General features: G+C 33.5%; 1 protein-coding gene across 1 annotated transcript; it reads right to left on the reverse strand.

The window, feature by feature from the left end:
• Nucleotides 1-1737: 1737 nt before the first annotated feature.
• LOC131849158 (probable cytochrome P450 303a1) lies at nt 1738-18293 on the reverse strand. The gene is made up of 4 exons (XM_059199155.1): nt 18215-18293; nt 4537-5594; nt 3468-3585; nt 1738-2070 (listed from the first exon to the last, which is right to left on the reverse strand). The coding sequence occupies exons 2-4, from the start codon at nt 5592-5594 to the stop codon at nt 1750-1752; spliced, it is 1497 nt and encodes a 498-aa protein (XP_059055138.1). The 5' UTR covers nt 18215-18293; the 3' UTR covers nt 1738-1749.
• Nucleotides 18294-22231: the final 3938 nt, after the last annotated feature.

Consider the following 22231-nt stretch of genomic DNA (forward strand, 5'->3'; position numbering starts at 1 on the left):
ATATTGCTACTATGTTGGCCGATTGTCCGGCGAGTAGGGGGTGGGCGCTGTTTAACGGCGCCCGTCCAATTAAGGTGGCGTGCCACCTAGGCCGATTTCGGCAAGAAGGCGACGCGAGCGACTAGGACAATGGGTCCTGATCCTAGTCGGGACCCGTCCAAGCCGTGGGCGAAGCTTTCGGGTCGGGTCCGGTAGTGCCTTGCGCATGACCGGACTGACTCCACACCGCAAACTTGCTCTGGGTGTTGATGAAAAAGAAGGCGACGCGAGCGGCTAGGACAATGGGTCCTGATCCTAGCCGGGACCCGTCCAAGCCGTGGGCGAAGCTTTCGGGTCGGGTCCGGTAGTGCCTTGCGCATGACCGGACTGACTCCACACCGCAAACTTGTTCACCTAGTGTGAGAACGGGGGCCCTGGGTTCGCTCGGGGCTGCGAGGAGACAACCTCTATAAAAATCCGCTTGCCGTCGACGTCGGGGTTTCCCTGACAAAGACGGCGAGTGTACCATCATACCGTAAACTTGCACAGGGTGTTGATGAAGGAGATCGTCCACCTAGTGGAGAACGGGGGCCCTGGGTTCGCTCGGGGCTGCGAGGAGTCAACCTCTATAAAAATATTTTTTGGATGTCGGCGCGGGAGGATCGTTTGGCGCTGTCGTGCTTACGGAGGATACTGTCCCGGAGACGCTTTGCAAGTCTGGGTAAGTATGCACGTGTGGGTAAGTATGCACGTGTGGGTAAGTATGTCGCCCCAACCCGTCGGAGCACCGGGCGGAGCGGACCTTTAGGACCGCTTCCGTCCGGAAGCTGGAAGCGGTCCTAAAGGTACCGCTCCGCCCGGTGCCCCGACGGGTCGGGGCTATACGCGGTCGCGGCTGTGGTGCGCAGCGCAACGCAGCGGCGATCGCGGCCTTTGCGTGGGGGGCGGAAGGTGTGTTTTCCACTCGAAGCCCCAACTTGGACACTCGGAGCGGAGGATGTAGGGGCATCCGAAGTTTCCAGGAGGCGAGTGATCCGTGGAGTTTGGGCGCGGAGTGGTCCCCGCGCCCAACTTCGGCGGCTCCTTCACTGGAGACCCGCGGCCGGAGTGCGGTCGAATGCAAATGCCCGCACGAAGGCGTCTTTCGTGGTTTTCGGAGGAACACCGGGGGGTTTTGGTGGGTCGGGTCCCACAGTATTCGTCCGCACCCCTTCATAAAGGCGGACGTTTCGGTATTGGAACCTTTCCCCTCGTAAAAAAAAAAAATTCTAAAGGTTTGCTGTAAATTGCCCTGGGTTATTATTATAACATTAATAAGCTTTCAGCCTGGAATTCAGTTATCAATAAACACTGCATGTATTCCAGTGGTTTGAGGTATTATAAAATCTTAATGCGTATAAACGCAAAAGGTTGTGAGAATGGACGTTTGTTATTCCTTCACGCAAAAACTACTGAAACGATTTTGATGAAACTTTACAGTAATATAGTTTATACATCAGCATAACACATAGCTATATTTTTTATTGAAATTTGACGCGGGTAAAACCGCAGGCATATCCAGTAAATAATAAATAAGTACAATTTATAACTATTTATTTTTTATTATACTTTATTATACAGTTTTAATTATTAACCTATATACATCTCAAATACAAATGTACCTATAATCATTTATATTTTCGTTCACTCCATTCACACCATATTTCAAATAACTCATTAATTTCTTATCAATATCATGATTTTATATGTATATCCTATAGACATATAAAATCATGATCTAGGTACAACCAGTGCTTTAAACGGTGCAGCTGATGGAGTTGCCCCATCAACATGGTACAGAGATGGTAAAGGTTCCCCAGGGACGGGTAAGAAGGAGAACCTTTGCAGGATTGTGGTGGTGAATATGAATATGTTACACTTGGCTAGCACGTCTCCCAAACAACGGTGTTTGAAGATCCCGAATGGAAAATAATGGTCAGGTAGCTTCACAGCGCCGTCTACTATGAACCGCTCAGGTTTGAATGAGTAAGGGTCAGGGTATAATTCCTCATCCATGAGTATGTTGGTGAAGTTGCTTACGACCATTGTGTCCTGGAACAATTAATAGCTTATTAATAAAAGATGAGGTGGGTGGTCTATTAGTTTAGCACACCACATTACTTCCGATGGTCGCGGGTTCGATTCCTCGCACGATACAAACATATTATACGTATGACTTGTATCGGTGTAGGTATTTTCTATGTAGTATTGTAGGTATTTTATATGTATTTCCAAGAAAAAGTATCTTAGAAATAGAAATAATCTTTATTAAAATAAACTTAATATAAGCACTTTTGAATAGTTAAAATTTTCGATTCTATCGCTCATTCGGAATACAGACTCATCACAAGAAGAATGAGCAAGAAACTCGTATGTTGCTCTTTTAAATAAATATTGATTTAATTATATTTACATTAACAAGGATTAGGCATGCGACAATCAATATAGAAACCGCTACGCACTTAATCTCTGTTCAATCAGATAACATTGTCAGCGCTATTTTAAGTTAGATATTTTCTACAAAAACATTGTCATTTATTAATTCTTCAATTTATAAGCTTTTTTACAAAGAAAATATCTATATTGCAGTTTAGTACTCTTCGGACTTCGTCGGCTCGCGGGACTGTAGTCCGCGAGCAATGCTGCGGGGCTCGGATAGAGAGGGTTCGTTTAGCACCGCACCAGCCAGCACTCACTTCTGATCTCGCCACCGAATACGACATGCACGCTCATTATTCCATTCAGTTCTCTGTATTACTTATTTTAATTATTATACCAAGTTACAGTATTCAAAAGTATTTAATTTAAAAGTCCTTAGTGTAGGACCCTACAGTACCCATAATCAAGCTCTGCTTAATTTGGAAACAAATGGCGCTGAGTGAATTGTCTAGGTATATTTTTTTGTCTATCATTTTTTTATTGGATTGTTTGGGCTATTGTCAGATGTGTAGCACCTGTAGCACTGCGACCTACATAGATCTATTGTGCTCGCCCTTTTCAGAGTTCGCTACCTAGACCCGTCAGGGACAAGAATTGAAGGATATTCTTAGGAGCGATCGTTTTTATCTCCTCGGGAAAGAGTGTAAATTTGTAAATTGTCTATCATACTAACTTTACTGTGGTGTTAAACATGGATACCATACAAATATAATAGCGTATCACTAACTGCTCTGATACGGCTTTACAGATTTTTATGAAATTTTATGTACATATCAGGTAGATCTGAGAATCGGCCGAAATCTATTTTTCATACCTCTTAATGATAAGGGTTGTCACCCTTATCCCCTAAATGATATACGATTAGGCATTAAATAAATACATACAATCTTAAATTTTTACCCTTCTACCACCAACCCCTATTTATAAAAGCGATATTAGTACTTAAATTAGAGATAAATATAGAGAAACCTATTGCCGGGACAGCTAGTTATTAAATATATATATCTTACTTCGGGTATATCGTAGCCAGCCAATTTGGTGTTCTTCATGGCTCGGTGTGGTACGCCGAAGGTCCTCCCCATAAAATGCCGCACACACTCATGTACGATTGCAGTGCAGTATGGCATACTGAAATAATATGAAAATTATTTCAGCACCATGGTTTCAGTCTATAGAAAATACAAAAAAAAAATAGTAGGAATACAGAGATGTATACGAACAATTGTCAAGAAGTGTAAACCATAATAGAATTATAAATTTAAATATATACTTTACTATATATATACATTTCTGATTAACCAGTACAATAACGACACTATTGTGGTTATTAAATGGAGCGGCAAAAGATATGAAAAGTAAAAAAACAAGTTAGTCCTAACTAATAACTACATACAAAAGATATGAGTACCATATTGTTTGTGTGTAAAAGAGTCTGTCTAGATACGATTTGATACCAAATCGTTGGGGAAACCTATCAAGCATTAAAAGCGTCAGATATTAAAAATATATTCATATTACAAAAACGTGCCATTCGAGCGATCTACTGTACTGTATGAAGAGTCGTGACTCATTAAGACAGAAATTCAAAGAGGCAAATATTCTCACCGTTGCTTCTCAATTTATATATTCAAATATCCTATATGTTCATAAAAATCTTGACTTATTTCCAAAAAACAGGAATATTCATAATATTATACCTACTAGATTTAAGGACAAATTTGCTGTCCCCAAGTATCCTTTTATGGAAATAGGTATAAAAATTTACAATAAGATACCAAAGGATATATTGGAATTAAGCTTAAATAAATTCAAAATATCTGTTAAATCACATTTACTGAGCAAAGCCTATTATGTACTCACTAAACGATTACTTGAATGATGAGCGTGCATGGCAATAGTTGTTCATACGCCTATATAATTTATATAGGTGTATATTTATACATTGTAAACAAACTTAAAAAAAGTAATTCAATTGAGTTTTTTGCCAGTTCTTCTCAATTGGATCTATATACCATACTGGACGGTAGTGAAAAAAATAAAATTTTAAGCGGCTAAATAAATGAATTTGAATTTACTCACTTGTCTCGATCGTCTAGATTTGGCGGTCTATCTCGTCCTACTATCCTGTCAATTTCCTCTTGAGCTTTCTTCTGTACCTCTTGTTCTCTTACCAAGTAGCTGAACCCGAAACTCATACTCTTGCTGGTCGTCTCAGTTCCAGCCATAAACATATCCATGCACATGGCCACCAACTGACCCTCGGAGTACGTGTCTATCTCACCATTTTCTCTCAAAACCCTAATATAAACGTCCATGAAATCCTTATCTTCCTTTTCAGGGTCAAATCGCTCCTTGTGTCTGCCTATCTCTTCCCTTAAAAATGCCCAAATTTTTTTGTGAGTCTTAATAAAGTCCTTGTAACCTGATAATTTAGGAGCAATCACGCTCAGAATCGGAAAGTGGCTGAATGTAGCGCCTACCATATCGATAGCTGCGAATAATTCAAACAATAGATCCTGTAATACTCTCATTTCAGGTTCATTTGGATTATATCTGATCCCTGCCATCATAGTCCAAAGAGTATTTAAAATGTAAGTGTTAAAGAAATTGTGCATCTGTATGGTTGCTGTTTTATCGTTGTTTATAGTGCTAAGGACATCAGTAATCATGTGACTAGCTTCATAACACGCTATATCGCCCATACCACGTTTTCCAAAGCCAAACTCCTTCAAATGTTTAAGAAGGAATCTTCTCTGCTCTTTCCATAACTCTCCGTCAGTTAAAAGAACTCCTCTTCGTTCCCCCCAAGTTCTGGTCTGATAGAAAATTCCTTTTGGTCTTCCGTCGATGTCTTCATTTGCAAGCATCTCTTTATTAGCCTCTAGACTGTTTACCATGACGATTCTATCTTTGCCGATCCTAAGAGCAATTAATGGACTGTTTTTGCAATACAATGTAGAGAGTTCTTTCACAGCTTTGTAAAGGTAGCCGGTTTTCTCCCTAAGTTTAGAGACTTCTATTGCGCTGCCGAAAATTGGTATCCATTTGGGGCCAGGTGGAAAGTTCCTAGGTTTGATAGTATTTAAATATAACAGTAAGCAGATTACTAGCGCGACGGCTAGCACTGCCAGCCACATCTGGAAGGAAGGAAAATAAGTTTAAATTAATTTTGGGTTATTTTACCTTTATTAAATATAGCGTAAAAAATTATTAATTTTGTATTATAACATCTAAAAATTTAGAACGCAGCGATGTTGTTACATGCGACTTTACGTAAGTAGTAACTGAAAACAAATTGAGTGTCTCCCTGAGCAAAAAATGCACTGAGTAAAAATGTATCTCTTTACTTCACTGTGGTACACATATAAGGAAACAAGAAAGGAAGTTCACAAATGAAATTTTGTATATGTAGGCTAACAACCGCCTTGCATTACCTAGCCATATAACGCAGATACATTTACTAAAAAGTATATTGTCTAAATGTCAAATAGATTCGCTTGCAAATTTCTGATTTAAAAAATTGTTACATTAATTAGGTATTATTTGTTATTTCAATTCTGATATTATATACACCGTCATTTATTAAATCTTTTATTACTATTATCACTCCTTCTGTTATCAACACGCCAACCTTACCATCATCATCTGCTTCTTCCTTATCCCATTTATTTGGGGTCGGCGTAATATGCTTTTCGCTTCCATTCATCCCTGTTCGCAGTCATTGGGTTATTTACTTCTTTTCTTACCATATCATCTTTCACACAGTCCATCCATCTCTTTTTCGGACTTCCTCTACCCTTATAACCATCCACATTCATATGTAACACCTTTCTTAAAATATTATCCACGCCAACCTTACCACATATATTGTAATTGTTTCTTCTTTTTTATATGCTCAGCTTTTTTGTAATTTATACTGTGTTGTAAAATCTGCGTGTTTGTTGATGTAAATGCAGTAAATATCTATCTATATAAATTTGTTAGTCTATTATTGACAGTAAATAATATAGATATTAATGAATTAAAAAATTATCCTGAAGAAATTTTATAAAAAAAAATTGGAAATGAAGTAACAAAAAGTATCTTAAAAAGTTTAACAACAAAAAAAATATCTCCCTTTCTATTTATTATTTGCGACTCTGTACAGTGCCATCTGTATTTGTAATTACTTAATAAGTTATAGGTATTAACTGAGTACTAACTGTTTCGGAAAACGGTGCTTTCATTCCTACTAACTGCATTAGCTGACTTTCCATACGATGCTTTCCACAGTACTGCCATCTAGCATGCATACATTAACATAAATTTCTTTACAGCGCCATCTATTACATAATTGTAGAACTAACTACAACCCTTTCTTCTACAAAAATAAAATTCGACTTCGTAATAAAAAAATCCAGGGTTGTCACTCACCGCGATAAAACTTATTTCGGATTTTAATGCTCGTACCGTGTTTCCTTAAAGATTTGTAAAAATAATTAAAGTCTATGGAGTTTATCATGTGTTTCCAGAATAAAAAACCAGTAAATTTGGATATAAGTTGGGTTGCAAAACATATCACGACGAACTCAAATTGTGTATCAATGGAAATATAAATAATATATGTCAATATACATCTTTGGTATTAATAATAATTACTCAGGACAATTCAAACATCTTTCTAGTTCCAAGCTAAGCAGAACTTGTATTATGGGTACTAGTCGACTGAAAAACACATTTTTTATATACCATACATAGAAAACTCCCAGGCCGATACAAGTAAACATACATATGAATACATATGTTTGTAACCTGTGAGGAATCAAACCTGCGACCATTGTAAGAGGAAGAGATAAGCCACTAAACCACAGAGAGCATCATTAACTATATGTTTATCTTTATAGAAAACGTTTAGAATGCAAATGCAGCTACTAAAAATGGTTAATAATTTTCCCTGTTGCAAAATTTTCTCTAAACCATTGCGAACTACATTACTAAGATTTTAATTGATTAATCAATAAGGTAGGAAATTACGTGGCAAACGGGTACAATTGGCGCGTAACATTACGTGCGGTTACGCGATCAGAGCGTCTCACGCGAAAATTTAGAAACACGTTAGTATAAAACATTTATGCAAACTGTACCCGACAAATTTAACAGCGTATAACAAAACAAGTTCATAAACAACAACCAATGAATTCTTTTACATTTATTACACTATTTTAGCGTGTATTTTATTGGAATTATATCATTCAAGAGAGATACAAGATTGTGCGGAGGAACGAGGATCAAGTCTTATGGAAAGTGTGTAATATGAATGTGGGTGGGGACGCCCTAAAAATATGGATGGATAGTGTGAAAGATGATATGAATAAAAGAAGAGTATGCTCAGATATGACGACCGATAGAGAGCAGTGGAAGAGAATGATATACTGCGCCGACCCCAAATAATGGGATAAAGGCAAGGCAATGATGAAGACAAGATTCAAAGAGACGAGAGACATTACTTGTCAATGATTTTACAGAAAACATTGACAAATAATTGTGTTAAAATTATTATACGCTAGCTGTATTTTGTAGAGACGTATAAATTCAATAAAAAAATGCTGTTTGTAAGTCTGAGATGTGGCTTATCTGTCTACTAAGTTAACTTCAATCCGTTCAGTAGTTTATGGATGTAAGATTAATAAACTTTGAAACATCAATTCTCCTAAACCCTCGTGCTATCAATATATACATATCATATCGGCATTCTAAAAAAATCAATTTTGGTGAAGATATCGATATGGTAAACATTACAAAGAACAGAATAGAATAAAATATTAATTTATAAAAGAATGTTTGAATAAAGAGTTAAAAATTAAATAATAAAGATTTTCTTGTCATAATCAATTTAAATACAAGACATATAGGGAGTGTATATACTAGTGTCTATACTCTTTAAATTTATCTTCTATTTACGATAGACCATAATATATAACCGTTAATATTTTTCTCTTACATAGGTATTAAGTCTATAAAATGTACTAAAAACACTCTAAAATATAATGACTTTCAAAAGACGGTAGAACATTGTATTTCAGTATGTGAAAGTTATGTATATCTTTACTTCACAGTATATCGTACATTTCTATGATTATTTTTATAGAGTACTAGAAAACTGCTCACTTTTGGTGCTCATAACATTTCAAGTTTTATATATGTATATATTTTTACAGCGCCGTGGTAGTAATCAATGTGAAACGAGCATGAAAGGGGCAGTATCGCAGTGAAACATAACAGGAAGTCTTAAGGAATGTAAACTAAGATGATATGGACATGTCTTGCGAAGCATATAAAGTACCTATGTTATTTAAAAGTGCCTTACCATATCTACAATGAAAAGATGGCGTGGTAAGCCACTATTTGACTGACGAATGTCCATGGACATGAAGGAGTTAGTCCTGTCTAATGATTATGCTTACCACCGAAACATATGGCTACTTGAAGTTTGGTAAAGAAGAAACGTAGACGAAGTAGAAGTGGTAATCAAGCATACGGCCCATCTGATGGAAACCGGATTCCGTCACTTGTGGTATACTGAAACACCAGAAGTGTCATATTCTCATAGTTCTTAAGAAATCCTAATATAGTCTTGTAAAACCTCACGCTGTTTTCTCTACACGAAATATATTAGCATAATATATATCCTAAACTGGAATTATATAATTTTCAGACAGTCAGAGAATATCTGAAATCGGTCCAGTGGTTCCGGAGTTTGCGTTCCTCTCAACAAAATCGGATCTCTGTCATTCTATTGATGTTAGTATAAATTTGAATCTAGTTTACTTCTGCACTTATTCACCCTTCCGCAGGTCCATCAAGCGGCAATGTAAACTCATTGCCAATTTTAAAGTACGCCACTATTAAAAATACTGTTAATTACTTGTTGATATGTAACACATACACATACACATACACACCTACATATGCATATGCAAACAAATAGGTATTAAATATACTTTAACACGGTTTGAAAAATACGCTTCAAAATTCTAACAGTATATATACATAATAATTCAGCTTCAGTGAACATTAATATGCAATATTAAATATTAAATTACAAAATAAACGTAACATTTAACAATTATTTTGGAGTGAAATGTGTAGATTAATTGTAGTTTTTCTTTTTTCAATCCTTGCTATAAGAAACCCACATAATTTTAACGATCCACGGTTTAGTTATCTCAAGAACAATTGAAATGTACAAATAATAAAGTTAATAAATTTATTGTGAAATATACGCTAACTAAAAAAACATTATTATTACGTACTATTTTTTGTACGTTTGGTTCCCATACTCCACAATTCCAATCGGTCATTCAAAGGTTAGCTGGAAGAATCCCGTCTTATGGGATAAGTCGGCTATTGTACAAATTTACTGTTTGTGTATACTAAATTTTATTGTACAATAAACTGTTACAAACAAAGAACCTAAAAAATGGTTATAAAGCTCAGATTATTAACAATAAACAAATTTTAATAGGCAGTTATTGGAACTTAAACATTCACACAAATACAAATATATGAAATATAGATAGACATATACAATTATACACACTCTAGGGGTATGTACCTCATCACATAAACATACTCGTCTCTACTGACAGTAATACCAGGCTACTCATTTGTACATTAGTCTAGCGGTTTAGCGCATCGCTAACTTTACATCCGATGGTTGGTTGATGGTTCAGTATGATTTTTCGTAACGGTCTGGATGTTTTCTTTATGTAATTATGTATATCTATATATTCCAAAAAGTATATATCTATTTACATATACAAGTTGTCTAGTACCTATAAAATAAACTCCTGTGTGAATTATTCTGGAATATTATGTTTAGAGATACCATTTATTGTTGATTATTGTCAACTCTTTGTATACTTTTATATATCGTAAATGCCAAAGAGCCACAACGCAGAAAAACTGAACCTATGTTTTTTTCCAAAAATGGTATCTAAATCGTTTAATTTTTATATTCAAGACACCCATGATTCTAGAGCTAACACATAGATACACCACTTATAGATTCGTAAAAAAAATACAGCGAAAATTTTATGAGCTCTCCTGTAAAAATTACCTAAGTTTGCGTTATGTGACCCTTTGGCATTTAATCAGCGATTCACTATTACTATACGTGTACTGTCCGAGCCAATATAAAAGTATTTACCATTTTTTATTTGCTGTTAGATTCATCTTCCATATAAAGTCCAGTCACAGTTATAAATTGAACGACAATAATAAATAACAACATTTACATGGCGCTGTGTTTTATTTTTTACCAATTAATACATTTATATGACGGATTGAAACTGTTCGTAAAATTAATTATTTTATACCCTCTCCCCATTGTCGCAGCTTCTTCGGCAGAAAATTTAATGCCAATTACTCCAGCGTTCTTTACGTGGCAAACGAACGAGAAATAGTTTCGTTTCGTCTAGGTACAATTTAAAAACAACGAAAAGCAGTATTAATTACATACACAAAGCATTATATTGTGTAGTGTAATGATTCATGAAACTGTCCTGATTTTATTTCAATAACAAATACTAATGTTGGAAAGGATAGTAAAGCCTGACGCACAGGTATTTATTTAATATTGCATGATCAGCTGTATAAAATACGTGACAAAACTCTTATTATTTATTGTCTGTAATTAATAAATATGTAGTATAAATAAGTATATACACATTAATATTTTTTTTCCTTCCTCATTTTTTTTTCGTCAGCTTCACCGGACGATAGGGGGCGAGTGCAGATCGCACTCCATACACGTGGAGCGAGTTATAAGGCTAACTCCTGCCTCCTGACGGATACGATTCTGGTCTGAGGACACTATTAGGGTTTTGAACCTCGTATAGAGGGAACTTTACCTGAATGATCTATAGAAATAAATAAAATTTAATTGTCTTAAGATCGTGGAAGGTGGCGGGAGCTCCACCGACAAGAGCACAGCTCTTAAATTATGAATGAATAAACTCTCTAATTAATAACTTTTCACTAAATGTAATTGATGCTTTTCACAAAATTCAATGAATGTATATAATACATTTTTTCATTTCAAAATATTTAATACATTTTTATCTGGAAAGGAATGGTCCGATTTAGACGAGACTTTCACTAGCATATAGCTAATGTTATAGGGACTAATTAAGGCTAGTACATCTTTCAAAAATATTGTGAATTATAAGAAAAATAACCTCAATATCATTAAGTATGTATAGCATCGAGAAGAGACTGAACTTACTATTAATTTAGAATTCTTATTAAAACTAATGAAAATGAATTACATAAAGTCTGGAAATAAGTTAGTTCTATAATATTTAAACTGATGGATATTGCACAGGTGTACGAAAGTACAACTGTGAATACTGTTTTGCATTGAATACCGCAAAGTTTGCAATGCTTTTCAGAATTTCAACGATGTTTAATCACGAGCCCATGCTATAGTGTATTTAATTAAATGCTTCAGCAGGTAATGTGAAGTATTTATCTACTCACTAGTTAATGGCTTTACTCTTTTCAAGCCGTTAGGTTGACGAAATAAATAGCTTATATTTTTATCGAGTACATATGTGTACCCGAGAAAGTGGAGCTAAGGAATATATTTACTATGTTTGTGTTGTTTATTGTATACGCTATATATATTATATATACTTAACAATATATATTCATTATATAATATAAAATTATATTATATAATACTAATATAATATAATATTTTAGGACAATTCACAGCGACATCTAGTCTCAAGCTAAGTAGAGCTTGTGTTATAATTACTAGACAACTGATATAAATACATATATATCTTTTTTTGTAAATACATACTTAATATATATAGAAAACATCCAAACCCATACAAATAATCATACTTATGGATACAAATATTTGTACCATGCGAGGAATCGAATCCGTGACCATAGGACGAAATGCTAAACCCTTAGACCACTGAAGTCTTATATATATAAGTTTTTGTAATATATTAATAAATGTCTCATGTCAATCGGATTTTCCTACTACCAGGTTGCAAAGTTAGATTTGGTAACCTAACATTATAGTGATGGTAATAAATACACTTGAAAGTAATCACAATTTTCAGCAGCCGCTTGGAGGATGTCTCGAGATCGTAGTTATAAACGCCATTGGTTTAACTAGTTCAGTGGTTCCCAAACTTTTTTGTATCGTAAACTCATTGCTATATTTTTCGGTCCCATTCTTACCTGGTATTGATTTTTTATAAATCTCTAACTGTAGTAAAGTTTAGTGTTAAAAACAATAAGATCTGTCGTAGACCCCTTGCAGTTTGTCATAGACCTTGGGAATCACTGATCTAGTTGCTATTACTATGTAATTATATTATCTTATCTGAGCTATTACTAATAATCCCCTCCCCTCGTCATTCCCATTAAAATTAGTTACTCTACGTTTCAGTTACCCTTTGTAAGACGTCTATTCATTTCATTCAGTCTTTTGTCTAACGCAGCCCTGGTAGTAACTAAACAGAACCTCGGACAACCGGTTTTTATCCCACGGAGTTGTAAATAGAATGACATAATACATGGCGCTTTGTAAAGTATGCCACGACGCCTTTGTAAGTGAAAGTTAATGCTCTCGTTCAACGGCTACGGTAAAATGTGTACAGCTGGTCGCAAACCGCGGATTTTGTCGCGTAAATTTTATGTTTATACTACAGGAATAACAAGCTGACACGTATCACATAATACTACTCTATCTATCTATATCTATCTATCGTATCTATACTAATACTATAACGAGGTAAAGTTTATGCTTGTCGGGAAATTCTCTGGTACTACTGAACTACTTTGAAAATTATTTTCTCGTTGAATAGCTCATTATAGATGACTGAATAAAAGAGAAAATATATAAAGAGGGATCTGAGGAACATTAGGAATCTACAATATTTTAATACTTGTCACTGTATATAATAATTGATTTAAATTAACATTTATTCAAAAGAGCCAACACACAAATTTCTTGCTCATTCTTTTTATGATGAATCTGCGTTCCTAATGAGTGGTAGTATAAAAAATATGGCTATTCAAAAGTTGTATTGATTTTATTTTAATAAAGATTACTACGACCAATAGGAACGGAGCTCTAATAAAAAAAATGTTGCAAAGATAGGGAGGTGTGACGCAGACATACAAAATACACAATTTACCCAGCATTGGATAATCGTCTACAGATATTACGGATGTAAAATGAACTTATACATAGATACTCATATAGGTACATATACTAGATACACATATAGGTAGAGTAATCTGTACTAAATTTTTTGTCTTCTCTGATCAATAAAAAAGGCTTTGGAAAGTGTTCTTTTATATAATTTCGTTAAATGGAAGCGACCAAGATGTTTGATTTAATTACGTCATATTATTATTAATCAAGGTCGAAAGTATCATAGTGAGGTGATGAAATAAATACATGGAATTAGAATGCTTTTAAATGTTTTGAATTAATTATTAAATATGACTCAATAATTTGTGGCAATTTTAATAATAAATAAATTATTAATTTTATTGCAAATGTGCAACACTATTACATAATTTGATTTTAGCTTGACAGAAACAAGTGTTTGTCTTAATTTATAATATAATTTATTTTATATTGGGTTATTGCATCAAAATATGCTTGGTTATCTATTTAGATATATATTATATACATATATATAATATATATCTATACACTTATACAACAAATACAGCGTTCGCCTTTTTAACCGAATACAAAAAAGGTGGAAGTTCTCAATTCGACAGATATTTTTTATGTTTGTTACCTCAGAACTTTCGACGGGGTGAAACGAATGGGGTGAAATGATTTTTTTACTCCAATGATGGAATTTACTTTTCAATGCATATTAATTTGCTAGTTACCTACTTTGGAATAGCTTATTTTTAAGTTTTAAGCGTTTTTCTTTTGTTTTGTTATAAAATTAAACTATTTCTGTTTCACACAAGATACTGAAGATTTATCTATTCTTTATATTATTATTTCAATAGGGATTTTTCCTTTCATTAGGTCGTTAAAGCTATTATGAGATGTCTATAGACCTGAGGCACAGCATCCTTCAATGATCTATTGTGCTCGTTCTCATTAGTGTTCGATACAAACTTTTCTGAGGTAAGTCCTTAGATGGTTAAATTCCTATACTATTTGCGGTGCTCTCGTATTTTATGGTTGTAATCATTTCGCTCGAGAAAATTGTTACTTATTACGTCTTCAATAACTCTATGAGTATTTTTAACAACATTTACGAAATGTATGGCCATACTGTTAACAATATCAATGTAATTGTTTTACAATATTTGCACATATACTTTGTGGTCATACAATTACAAATGAATATATATATATATATATATATATATATATATATATTTGTTTTGTACAGGTGCCAATTTTAAAATAATAGAAATAAAGTCAAAGTGAATATTTAGGAATATACTCAGATGATATGCGTTGTATCAAACACACTTGTAATATGATTTTTATATCCTTTCAATCTGTCTGTCTGCTCTGTGTTAAAATAACATTTTAATAACAACTAATAAATAAGTAATTAACAGAATATTAATTAGAATATATGCTATACTATGTTTATTTATATAATAGTTATATTCCTTCAATATAACTTTGGCCCGTCTGCCATAGGGAAGTGTGCTAAGCAGTGAAGAAAGATAGGATGAGCCGCTATGATGTATAGTTCATCAGGACTCTGCGATAAAGGTTTCCAGGATGATCGCGCTTTAGATTATGATAATAATAACCCTGAATATCAGCATAGCAGGACTTATGTTATGGGTACTAGATAACTGATATTATAATTAAGTACATATTTTGTAAATTTATACAAAAACATAGAAAACACCTAGATCGATAAAAATAATATACTCCTATAACGAATTGGTTTGTATCATGCGCGGAATCAAACCCGATATCATCGGATGAATAATGGTGTCCAAAACCGCGAAATCGCGGAGCCCGTCAAGTATAGTTTGATATATAGAGCTGTAAATGGAATGTAATAAAAAAGTAACCAGTACCTATGTCATGACGTGAATGAATGGAATGAGGATCCCCTCATGTTCAATCATTCAATTCATCCGAATTGAATGATTGTACAGGCTACGCTAATTAGTAAAGATTGATGAAAGAGGAATTAACTCTTTTATGCAAAAAATCTTTCAACTGCTACCTAGGTTGTATAAAATAACATTCGTGGTCCTTTGTATCGCTTATTTTAGCCGCCATGCAGCTTCATTGTTAAGATGTTTCAGTTAGGGGATTTAGACGTGGCGATAAAAGTACAGGTATGTATAAGAATCGAACGCGACCATCCAAGTATAGTCTAAACATTACAAAAAGAAAATATTAGATTTCATATTCTTCTTTGTAACTTAGTGTACTTCTTTGTACTTTAGTGTTTTCAAAACTCTATCATTTGTATAAATGTACATTATCAGTATCATTACAAAAGGGGCAATTTATGGATATAAATTCCATGTCTGGAATTGCATATTTTCGATTCCTCCCATGTTCTTGTCACAGTTGGTCACAATTATAATAGAACGTAATTTAACAGCCACAAATTATTAAATTTAAACAACGTTTTAATTCCTACGTAAAGGGAAAAGAGGATTGTTAGGAATGTGGTCTAATAATAACATTGCCAGTATTGTATTATATCAGTTTGATCTCCACGCAGTTCTCGCTAGTGATAAATTCCTGGAGAATTTGTCACGTTGGGCCAACTGACCTGATCTCTTCTAATCTTTACGTATGCATAGATAATTAGCAATGCACCCCGCATTATGTCATTATCATACATAAAAATTACTTACATATGCCATTACATTTTAGAATGTGATATCAAGAACTTTAGGACTCTTTTCACCCTTTGTCATACTATGTCATACTTGCTTGACCCGCTAAATGAGTATATGTATAACGTAAATAATGGACAGCTCCTAAGGTATTCAACGCAACGCTTTAGTAAAAAGTTAAGCGTATATGGTATTTTGTGTATATATTTGATTGAATTTAGCATATCATAAGTCACACCGCTAACGTTATAAATAAACTGGATAAAGATCACATTAGATATACTTAGTTCTCGTCGCAAAATAACATTCCTAACACACAAAGTGAGTAAAATAATACCTTCACGACTATTATCCGTGACGGATTAGTTAGATATATTATCCACTGTTGGTATCAGGGTAAACGCAACACTAGTTGTAAATTGGAATTTCACGTAGCAAAAAGCGAGCCGACCGCCTTATATAGCAGCCAAAATACTTTGGTATGTTATCGGTGTTACCATCGCCGGAGAGTGAGTAAAAAATGTAAATAATTAAAACCTATATGAAATAGTCTGAACATTGAAATGCTAAGTTAACATTTAAACTAAAATGATGAAATTCGCTAAGCTCTGTACGTTTTTATTTCTATAGTTGAATACTTGGTGACGAACCACCAAATGGACCGTGGTATAGGTACTATCTGTTGCCTACAATGGGTAATAGTATAATAGGAGAAAACATCCAGACCGATACAAAAAATCATACTCATGAATACAAATATTTGTGCCGTACGAGGAATCGAACCCGCGACCATCGTAAGCGGTGTGCTAGACCACCGAGGCCGTCAAGAGTATGTAAGAATAAATATCAATTCTACCCCATAAGGGAATATAGATATATAACACAGGCACATCAAATATATAGTAGATATAGGCAAATGTACTATAGTACTAATAGTATAGTATAGTAGTAATAGTACTATAGTATGATTACATATTAGTGGTGCCCGCGGTTACACCCTCATTAAATTTCAACATATAAATTTCAATAAGAAATATAGCCTATATGTAATAAAGTTTCAACAAAATTAGTTCCGCAGGTTTTTCGTGAAAGAGTAACAAACACATACTTAGAGACCTTTGCGTTTATAATATTATTAAGATATACCTAATCCAGAAAGGTATACAGTAGGTTGTGGATTGATAATGGTAGTTATTCTACAAGTAACAGCAAGACTTTGTAGACAGACACGAATAACTATAAAATTATCGGACCAATATTTATCATTACAAATATTTATTTAAAATAAACTAAAAATATTTTATTTAATAACTAAGACTTATTTGATACCTATACACCTAAAATGCATTTTGTTAATTTATATGCATGTACTGATGCACAGCTACATCAAGCAAGTTAAAGACACAAATTGGAGTCGTGTCGTGTCAACATTTACAGACCATGATGGAAGATCGTGGAAAGTGGCAATAGATTCACCGACAAGAGCGTAGCTCTTAAATTATGATAGAATGAATAGGGATTTAAATGCATAAATTTGCAAATGTATTTATTAAATAATTTTATACCAAAGATCAATTTAACTGAAAGCAATTAATTAACTGTCATTCATAGATGATTGGGATTATCAGAAAATATTATTATGATTAACTATGAATGTTTTTTATTACACCAAATATTAAAATATATATATATAATATACATAAAAATCTTTTAAATATAAGTGCATAAAACGAGTTCATTATTTAAGAAAATATCGTATAACATAAGCATAAAATATTTATCCGCATTTATTAAAAGAAAAGAAAATATAAATTAATATGGTGTTTAAATTTTATTAATAGTCAATTCGCGTTTGCTTTATATGAAATAATATGTATATATATGAATTTACCTTTCTTTATATGTTGCGACACGTGATCGGTTAACCAGGATGTGATCTTCAGCGCACCAGTACAGAGTCAGCATTCAAGCTTTCACTATCATGTGTCCGGAAGTGTGAGTGTTGTTATACCAACCCCACCAGGCCGACATGCGCCGGCGCAACCATTCGCTTCATTCACGACGTTGCGTATTCGTCGACTGACAAAGCCGCGTGGGCCTACCACCGCGGAACGTAACCAAAGTTTCGATCGTAGTAGTCACATCAAATAATTTGACCTCGGTGGTTTAGCAGTTTAGTATACCGCTTTATTTCCGATGGTTGCGGGTTCAATTTCTCGCACGGTGCATACATTTGTATTAATGAGTATGATTGTTTGTATCGGTCTGGGTGTTCTCTATGATATGACATATATTATGTATATATTTAAAAGGAAATATTTAAGTATTTATATCAGTTGTCTAGTACACATAACACAAGCTCTGCGTACCGTAGGACAAGATGGCGCTGTGTTAATTGTCCAAGTTGTTTATTATATTATTGTTATATTTACTTTTAAATATATGATTTTAGAAATGTTACATATCAAAAATGTGATTTAGGTTATAACGAATGTTAAAACCACACGTACATAAGAAGAAAAACAAAGACATCTCTTATATATACTTACAAGTATATTTATATACCAGCTGTATACGCGACTTCGTCTGCGTGGAATATAACTTTATTTTTCTAAAATAAAAGTAGCCTAAGTTACTCCTTATTACATCAGCTACCTGCTAAAAAAAGTTCTGTCAAAATCTGTCCAGACATACACAGACATACAAAATTATTTTGGTGTATGTACCGTATTTATATTCATATGCATGTAGTAAAAAAATATTATTTCACAATCACAAACAGACACTCCAATTTCATTTATATGTATAGATTTGTAACAAATATGCTAAATGTTTAGTTCTGAGGTCATCGTGGCCTATGGAATGGTTGGTATGGTTAACTATACTGATTTAGAGCAGGGGAATGCACTTGATCAGCCACGAATACTCCAATAATTAGTAGCCCTAATATGATTAGGTAACATTCCAATGGACTGCTCACTTAGATTCTCGAGAGTCGAAGCTAACCACTGTCTATGTCAAGTTGGATTACATAAACTTTGTGTAACAAATTAATATCCCTGAACAAACCAAACTAACGAGGGTATCCGGTCAAAAATGGTTTGATTATAATAATAATAATAATATTCCAGGACAATTCACACAGCGCTATCTAGTCCTAAGTTAAGTAGAGCTTGTGTTACGGGTACTAGACACCTGATAACCGACTAAGAAACATATGTATGTCGTAATAATAGAATATTGTAATCTACAAAAAAAATATTAAATTTTTCAATTCAATCTAGTATCATTTCCATATTAATACACAGTTTTGTTTCGTAGTTAGCATACAGGGTAGAATCAATAGCAGATTCACACGTTTCGTCTTGTAAAATGTGAACTTACAAGGATTGTTTAAAAGAGCAACACACAAGTTTCTAGTTCAATCGTCCTGTAATGAGACATATTCCGAATGAACGGTAGATTTAAACAAAAATTGTTATGACTATTCAAAAGTGCTCAAATTAAGTTTATTTGAATAATTTCTATTCTATTCTATTATACAACAGTGTCAAACCTGACATAAAGATTCTTTTAGTCTTAAGTTATTAGATTTGGTTGGACATGCTAAGTAAAATGTAAGTTGTAAAATATTTATTAAACATAAATTACTTAGGAAACACTAGACTAAAGACAGTGCGTTTAAAAATTCTACTATCTATTTGAATGTTTTGTATATTAAAAAGTATTCCTAGCTACTTATGCAATTCATATTCTAACTAACCCAGTTGAGATAACTGAAACTGTCATAGACTAACTCGATTGCAAAAAATATTTATTCTTTATTGAGTGATTTTTGGAAATTTGCACAAAAACAGCTAGTCATATTTCCACCAGATTATCACAAAATACATACATAGCAAATATACATGTATTGCAATAATTAAAAGTATTTTACAAAATCGACTCTAAAGTATAATTTAAAATTTAGTTCTAAAAAATATTTTAATTTATTGAAATATTATTATATTAGGCTTGCGATACAATATACATATAAAAACTAAAAATAATACAAGAGGATATCTTCTTACGTTTAAGCACTACTGATTTCGAGTTGAATTTCGATTTTAAGTTACGTGCTTACGAATTACGTCTGATTACTAATTAATAAATATAACGTTGTCTATCATTTTATTCTGTTTGTATTATTACAAAATCCTACATTATATTCAATGTAAGATTTTGTAATAATTATATACATATATTAAATAAATGATTTTTACTTGTTTAATATTACAAAATCTTGAACGAGCAAAATATTCTAACTTCTAAATATTCAAGTAAGTATTACAATACTTGCTTATTCTTATTAGTTCCAAGTCTCGTCATTAAATGTAACATTTAATGCCGAGACTGAGTTGAGTCATAAAAAGTACATATTATGTGAAGTTTATAAAATAAGAATTATTTCCATAATCATTCAGTGTAATGCGAATTGTGACCTAATAACTGCGACCATTGTTTACTGTGTATGAACATTATACAATACATTAGTATTTAAACATTCACAGTACAAATTGCGACGATACGGTTTCGTAACCTATTTTTTTTTATGATAATGGAATGGTGCACCCGCCTGCGCTAACGGTTTACGCTGGCGGGGCACCAGTGGAGGATGATAAGATAAGCATGTGGTCATGTCAGTTAGCCCATCGTGACAAATTTACCAAGAATTTATCACGATGGTTTCCAGGGGGGACCGCGTGGAGGTCAACCTGACATGGTACATTGCTTAGGGTTGCATTTATGCAACGATAAAAGCGTTATAAACCTGTTAGTTGAGAGTGAATAAGTAAATATTCCTATCACGGGTTGTGGCGTCACAAATAGATCCAACTTCAATATTTCCGTTGAAACTAATTAGTGCTATTTAAGGCAGTCAGTTCTCGGATTTAAGACGGGGTTAGTTAGATGTCATAAATAACTAACCCCGATGTTTGTATGGACTGGTTTGGTCTGATCAATATAACTTGAATGATGATTATTTTCTTAGTCAAGAACTATTATTTTAGTAATACTTATTTTGTGAATTGATGCTGTTTGATACTAGGTACTTACACATAATTTTAAATTTTATGTTAGGCAAGACTTTTTTAAAACAGTGACAGTCTACTTTCTGAATGAATGGTAGAATAAAAAAGAGTATTCTAATATGATTAATTATTATTACCTTCTCAGAAAAATTCTTCATAAGATTTCAGTAATAATAATAATAATCTCAGGACAATTCACACAGAGCCATCTATACCCAAGTTAAGCTAGCTAGAGCTTGTGTTATGGGTACTAGATAACTGATACATATACATAGATATTTTTTTTTGTAAATACGTACATATTATACATAGAAAACACCCAGACCGATACAAACAATCATACTCATGAATACAAATGTTTGTGCCGTGCGAGGAATCGAACCCGCGACCATCGGCCGTAAAGCGGTGTGCTTGACCGCTAGACCACCGAGGTCGTCTAATAAATAGCAGCAATAAAGAGAATTTCAGAAGATAAGAAATTGTTTATTTTGTAATAGTTGTACTTTTACGCTTGTAAACTAATTGACATGTAGTATTAAATATTAAAGGAATCGACTTAAAGAATGCATTAGTTAAAACTGCATTAAAAAGTTTCTAAAAACTATAGCCATATTTAAATTTGTTATTAATACTTAATGCCCCTAATACGTATTTTATGTATAATTAATGCTTTTGAATATTGCATCTTTATTTCATCCACTATGACGTCACGTGGTTATGCTCTGATTAAATTAAGCCATGTTTATAGTCGACGCTAAAACACAATCTGTGTACTCTTTGCTAACATGAATAAGTTAGGCGTTATTTTAGCAGTAAGTATTTATATTATAATTTAA

This window comes from Achroia grisella, unplaced genomic scaffold (assembly GCF_030625045.1).
Source record: "Achroia grisella isolate CSIRO2021 unplaced genomic scaffold, CSIRO_AGI_Agris_v1 utg640, whole genome shotgun sequence".
Classification (NCBI taxonomy): Eukaryota; Metazoa; Arthropoda; class Insecta; order Lepidoptera; family Pyralidae; genus Achroia; species Achroia grisella.

Bases quoted from the DNA above. Each gene is read 5' to 3' on its own strand.
- LOC131849158 (XM_059199155.1), bottom strand. From the start codon at position 5,594: ATGTGGCTGGCAGTGCTAGCCGTCGCGCTAGTAATCTGCTTACTGTTA. The intron at 3,586-4,536 runs GTGAGTAAATTC...ATATTATTTCAG, and splicing joins AATCTAGACGATCGAGACAA to TATGCCATACTGCACTGCAA. The intron at 2,071-3,467 runs GTAAGATATATA...TAATTGTTCCAG, and splicing joins CTGGCTACGATATACCCGAA to GACACAATGGTCGTAAGCAA.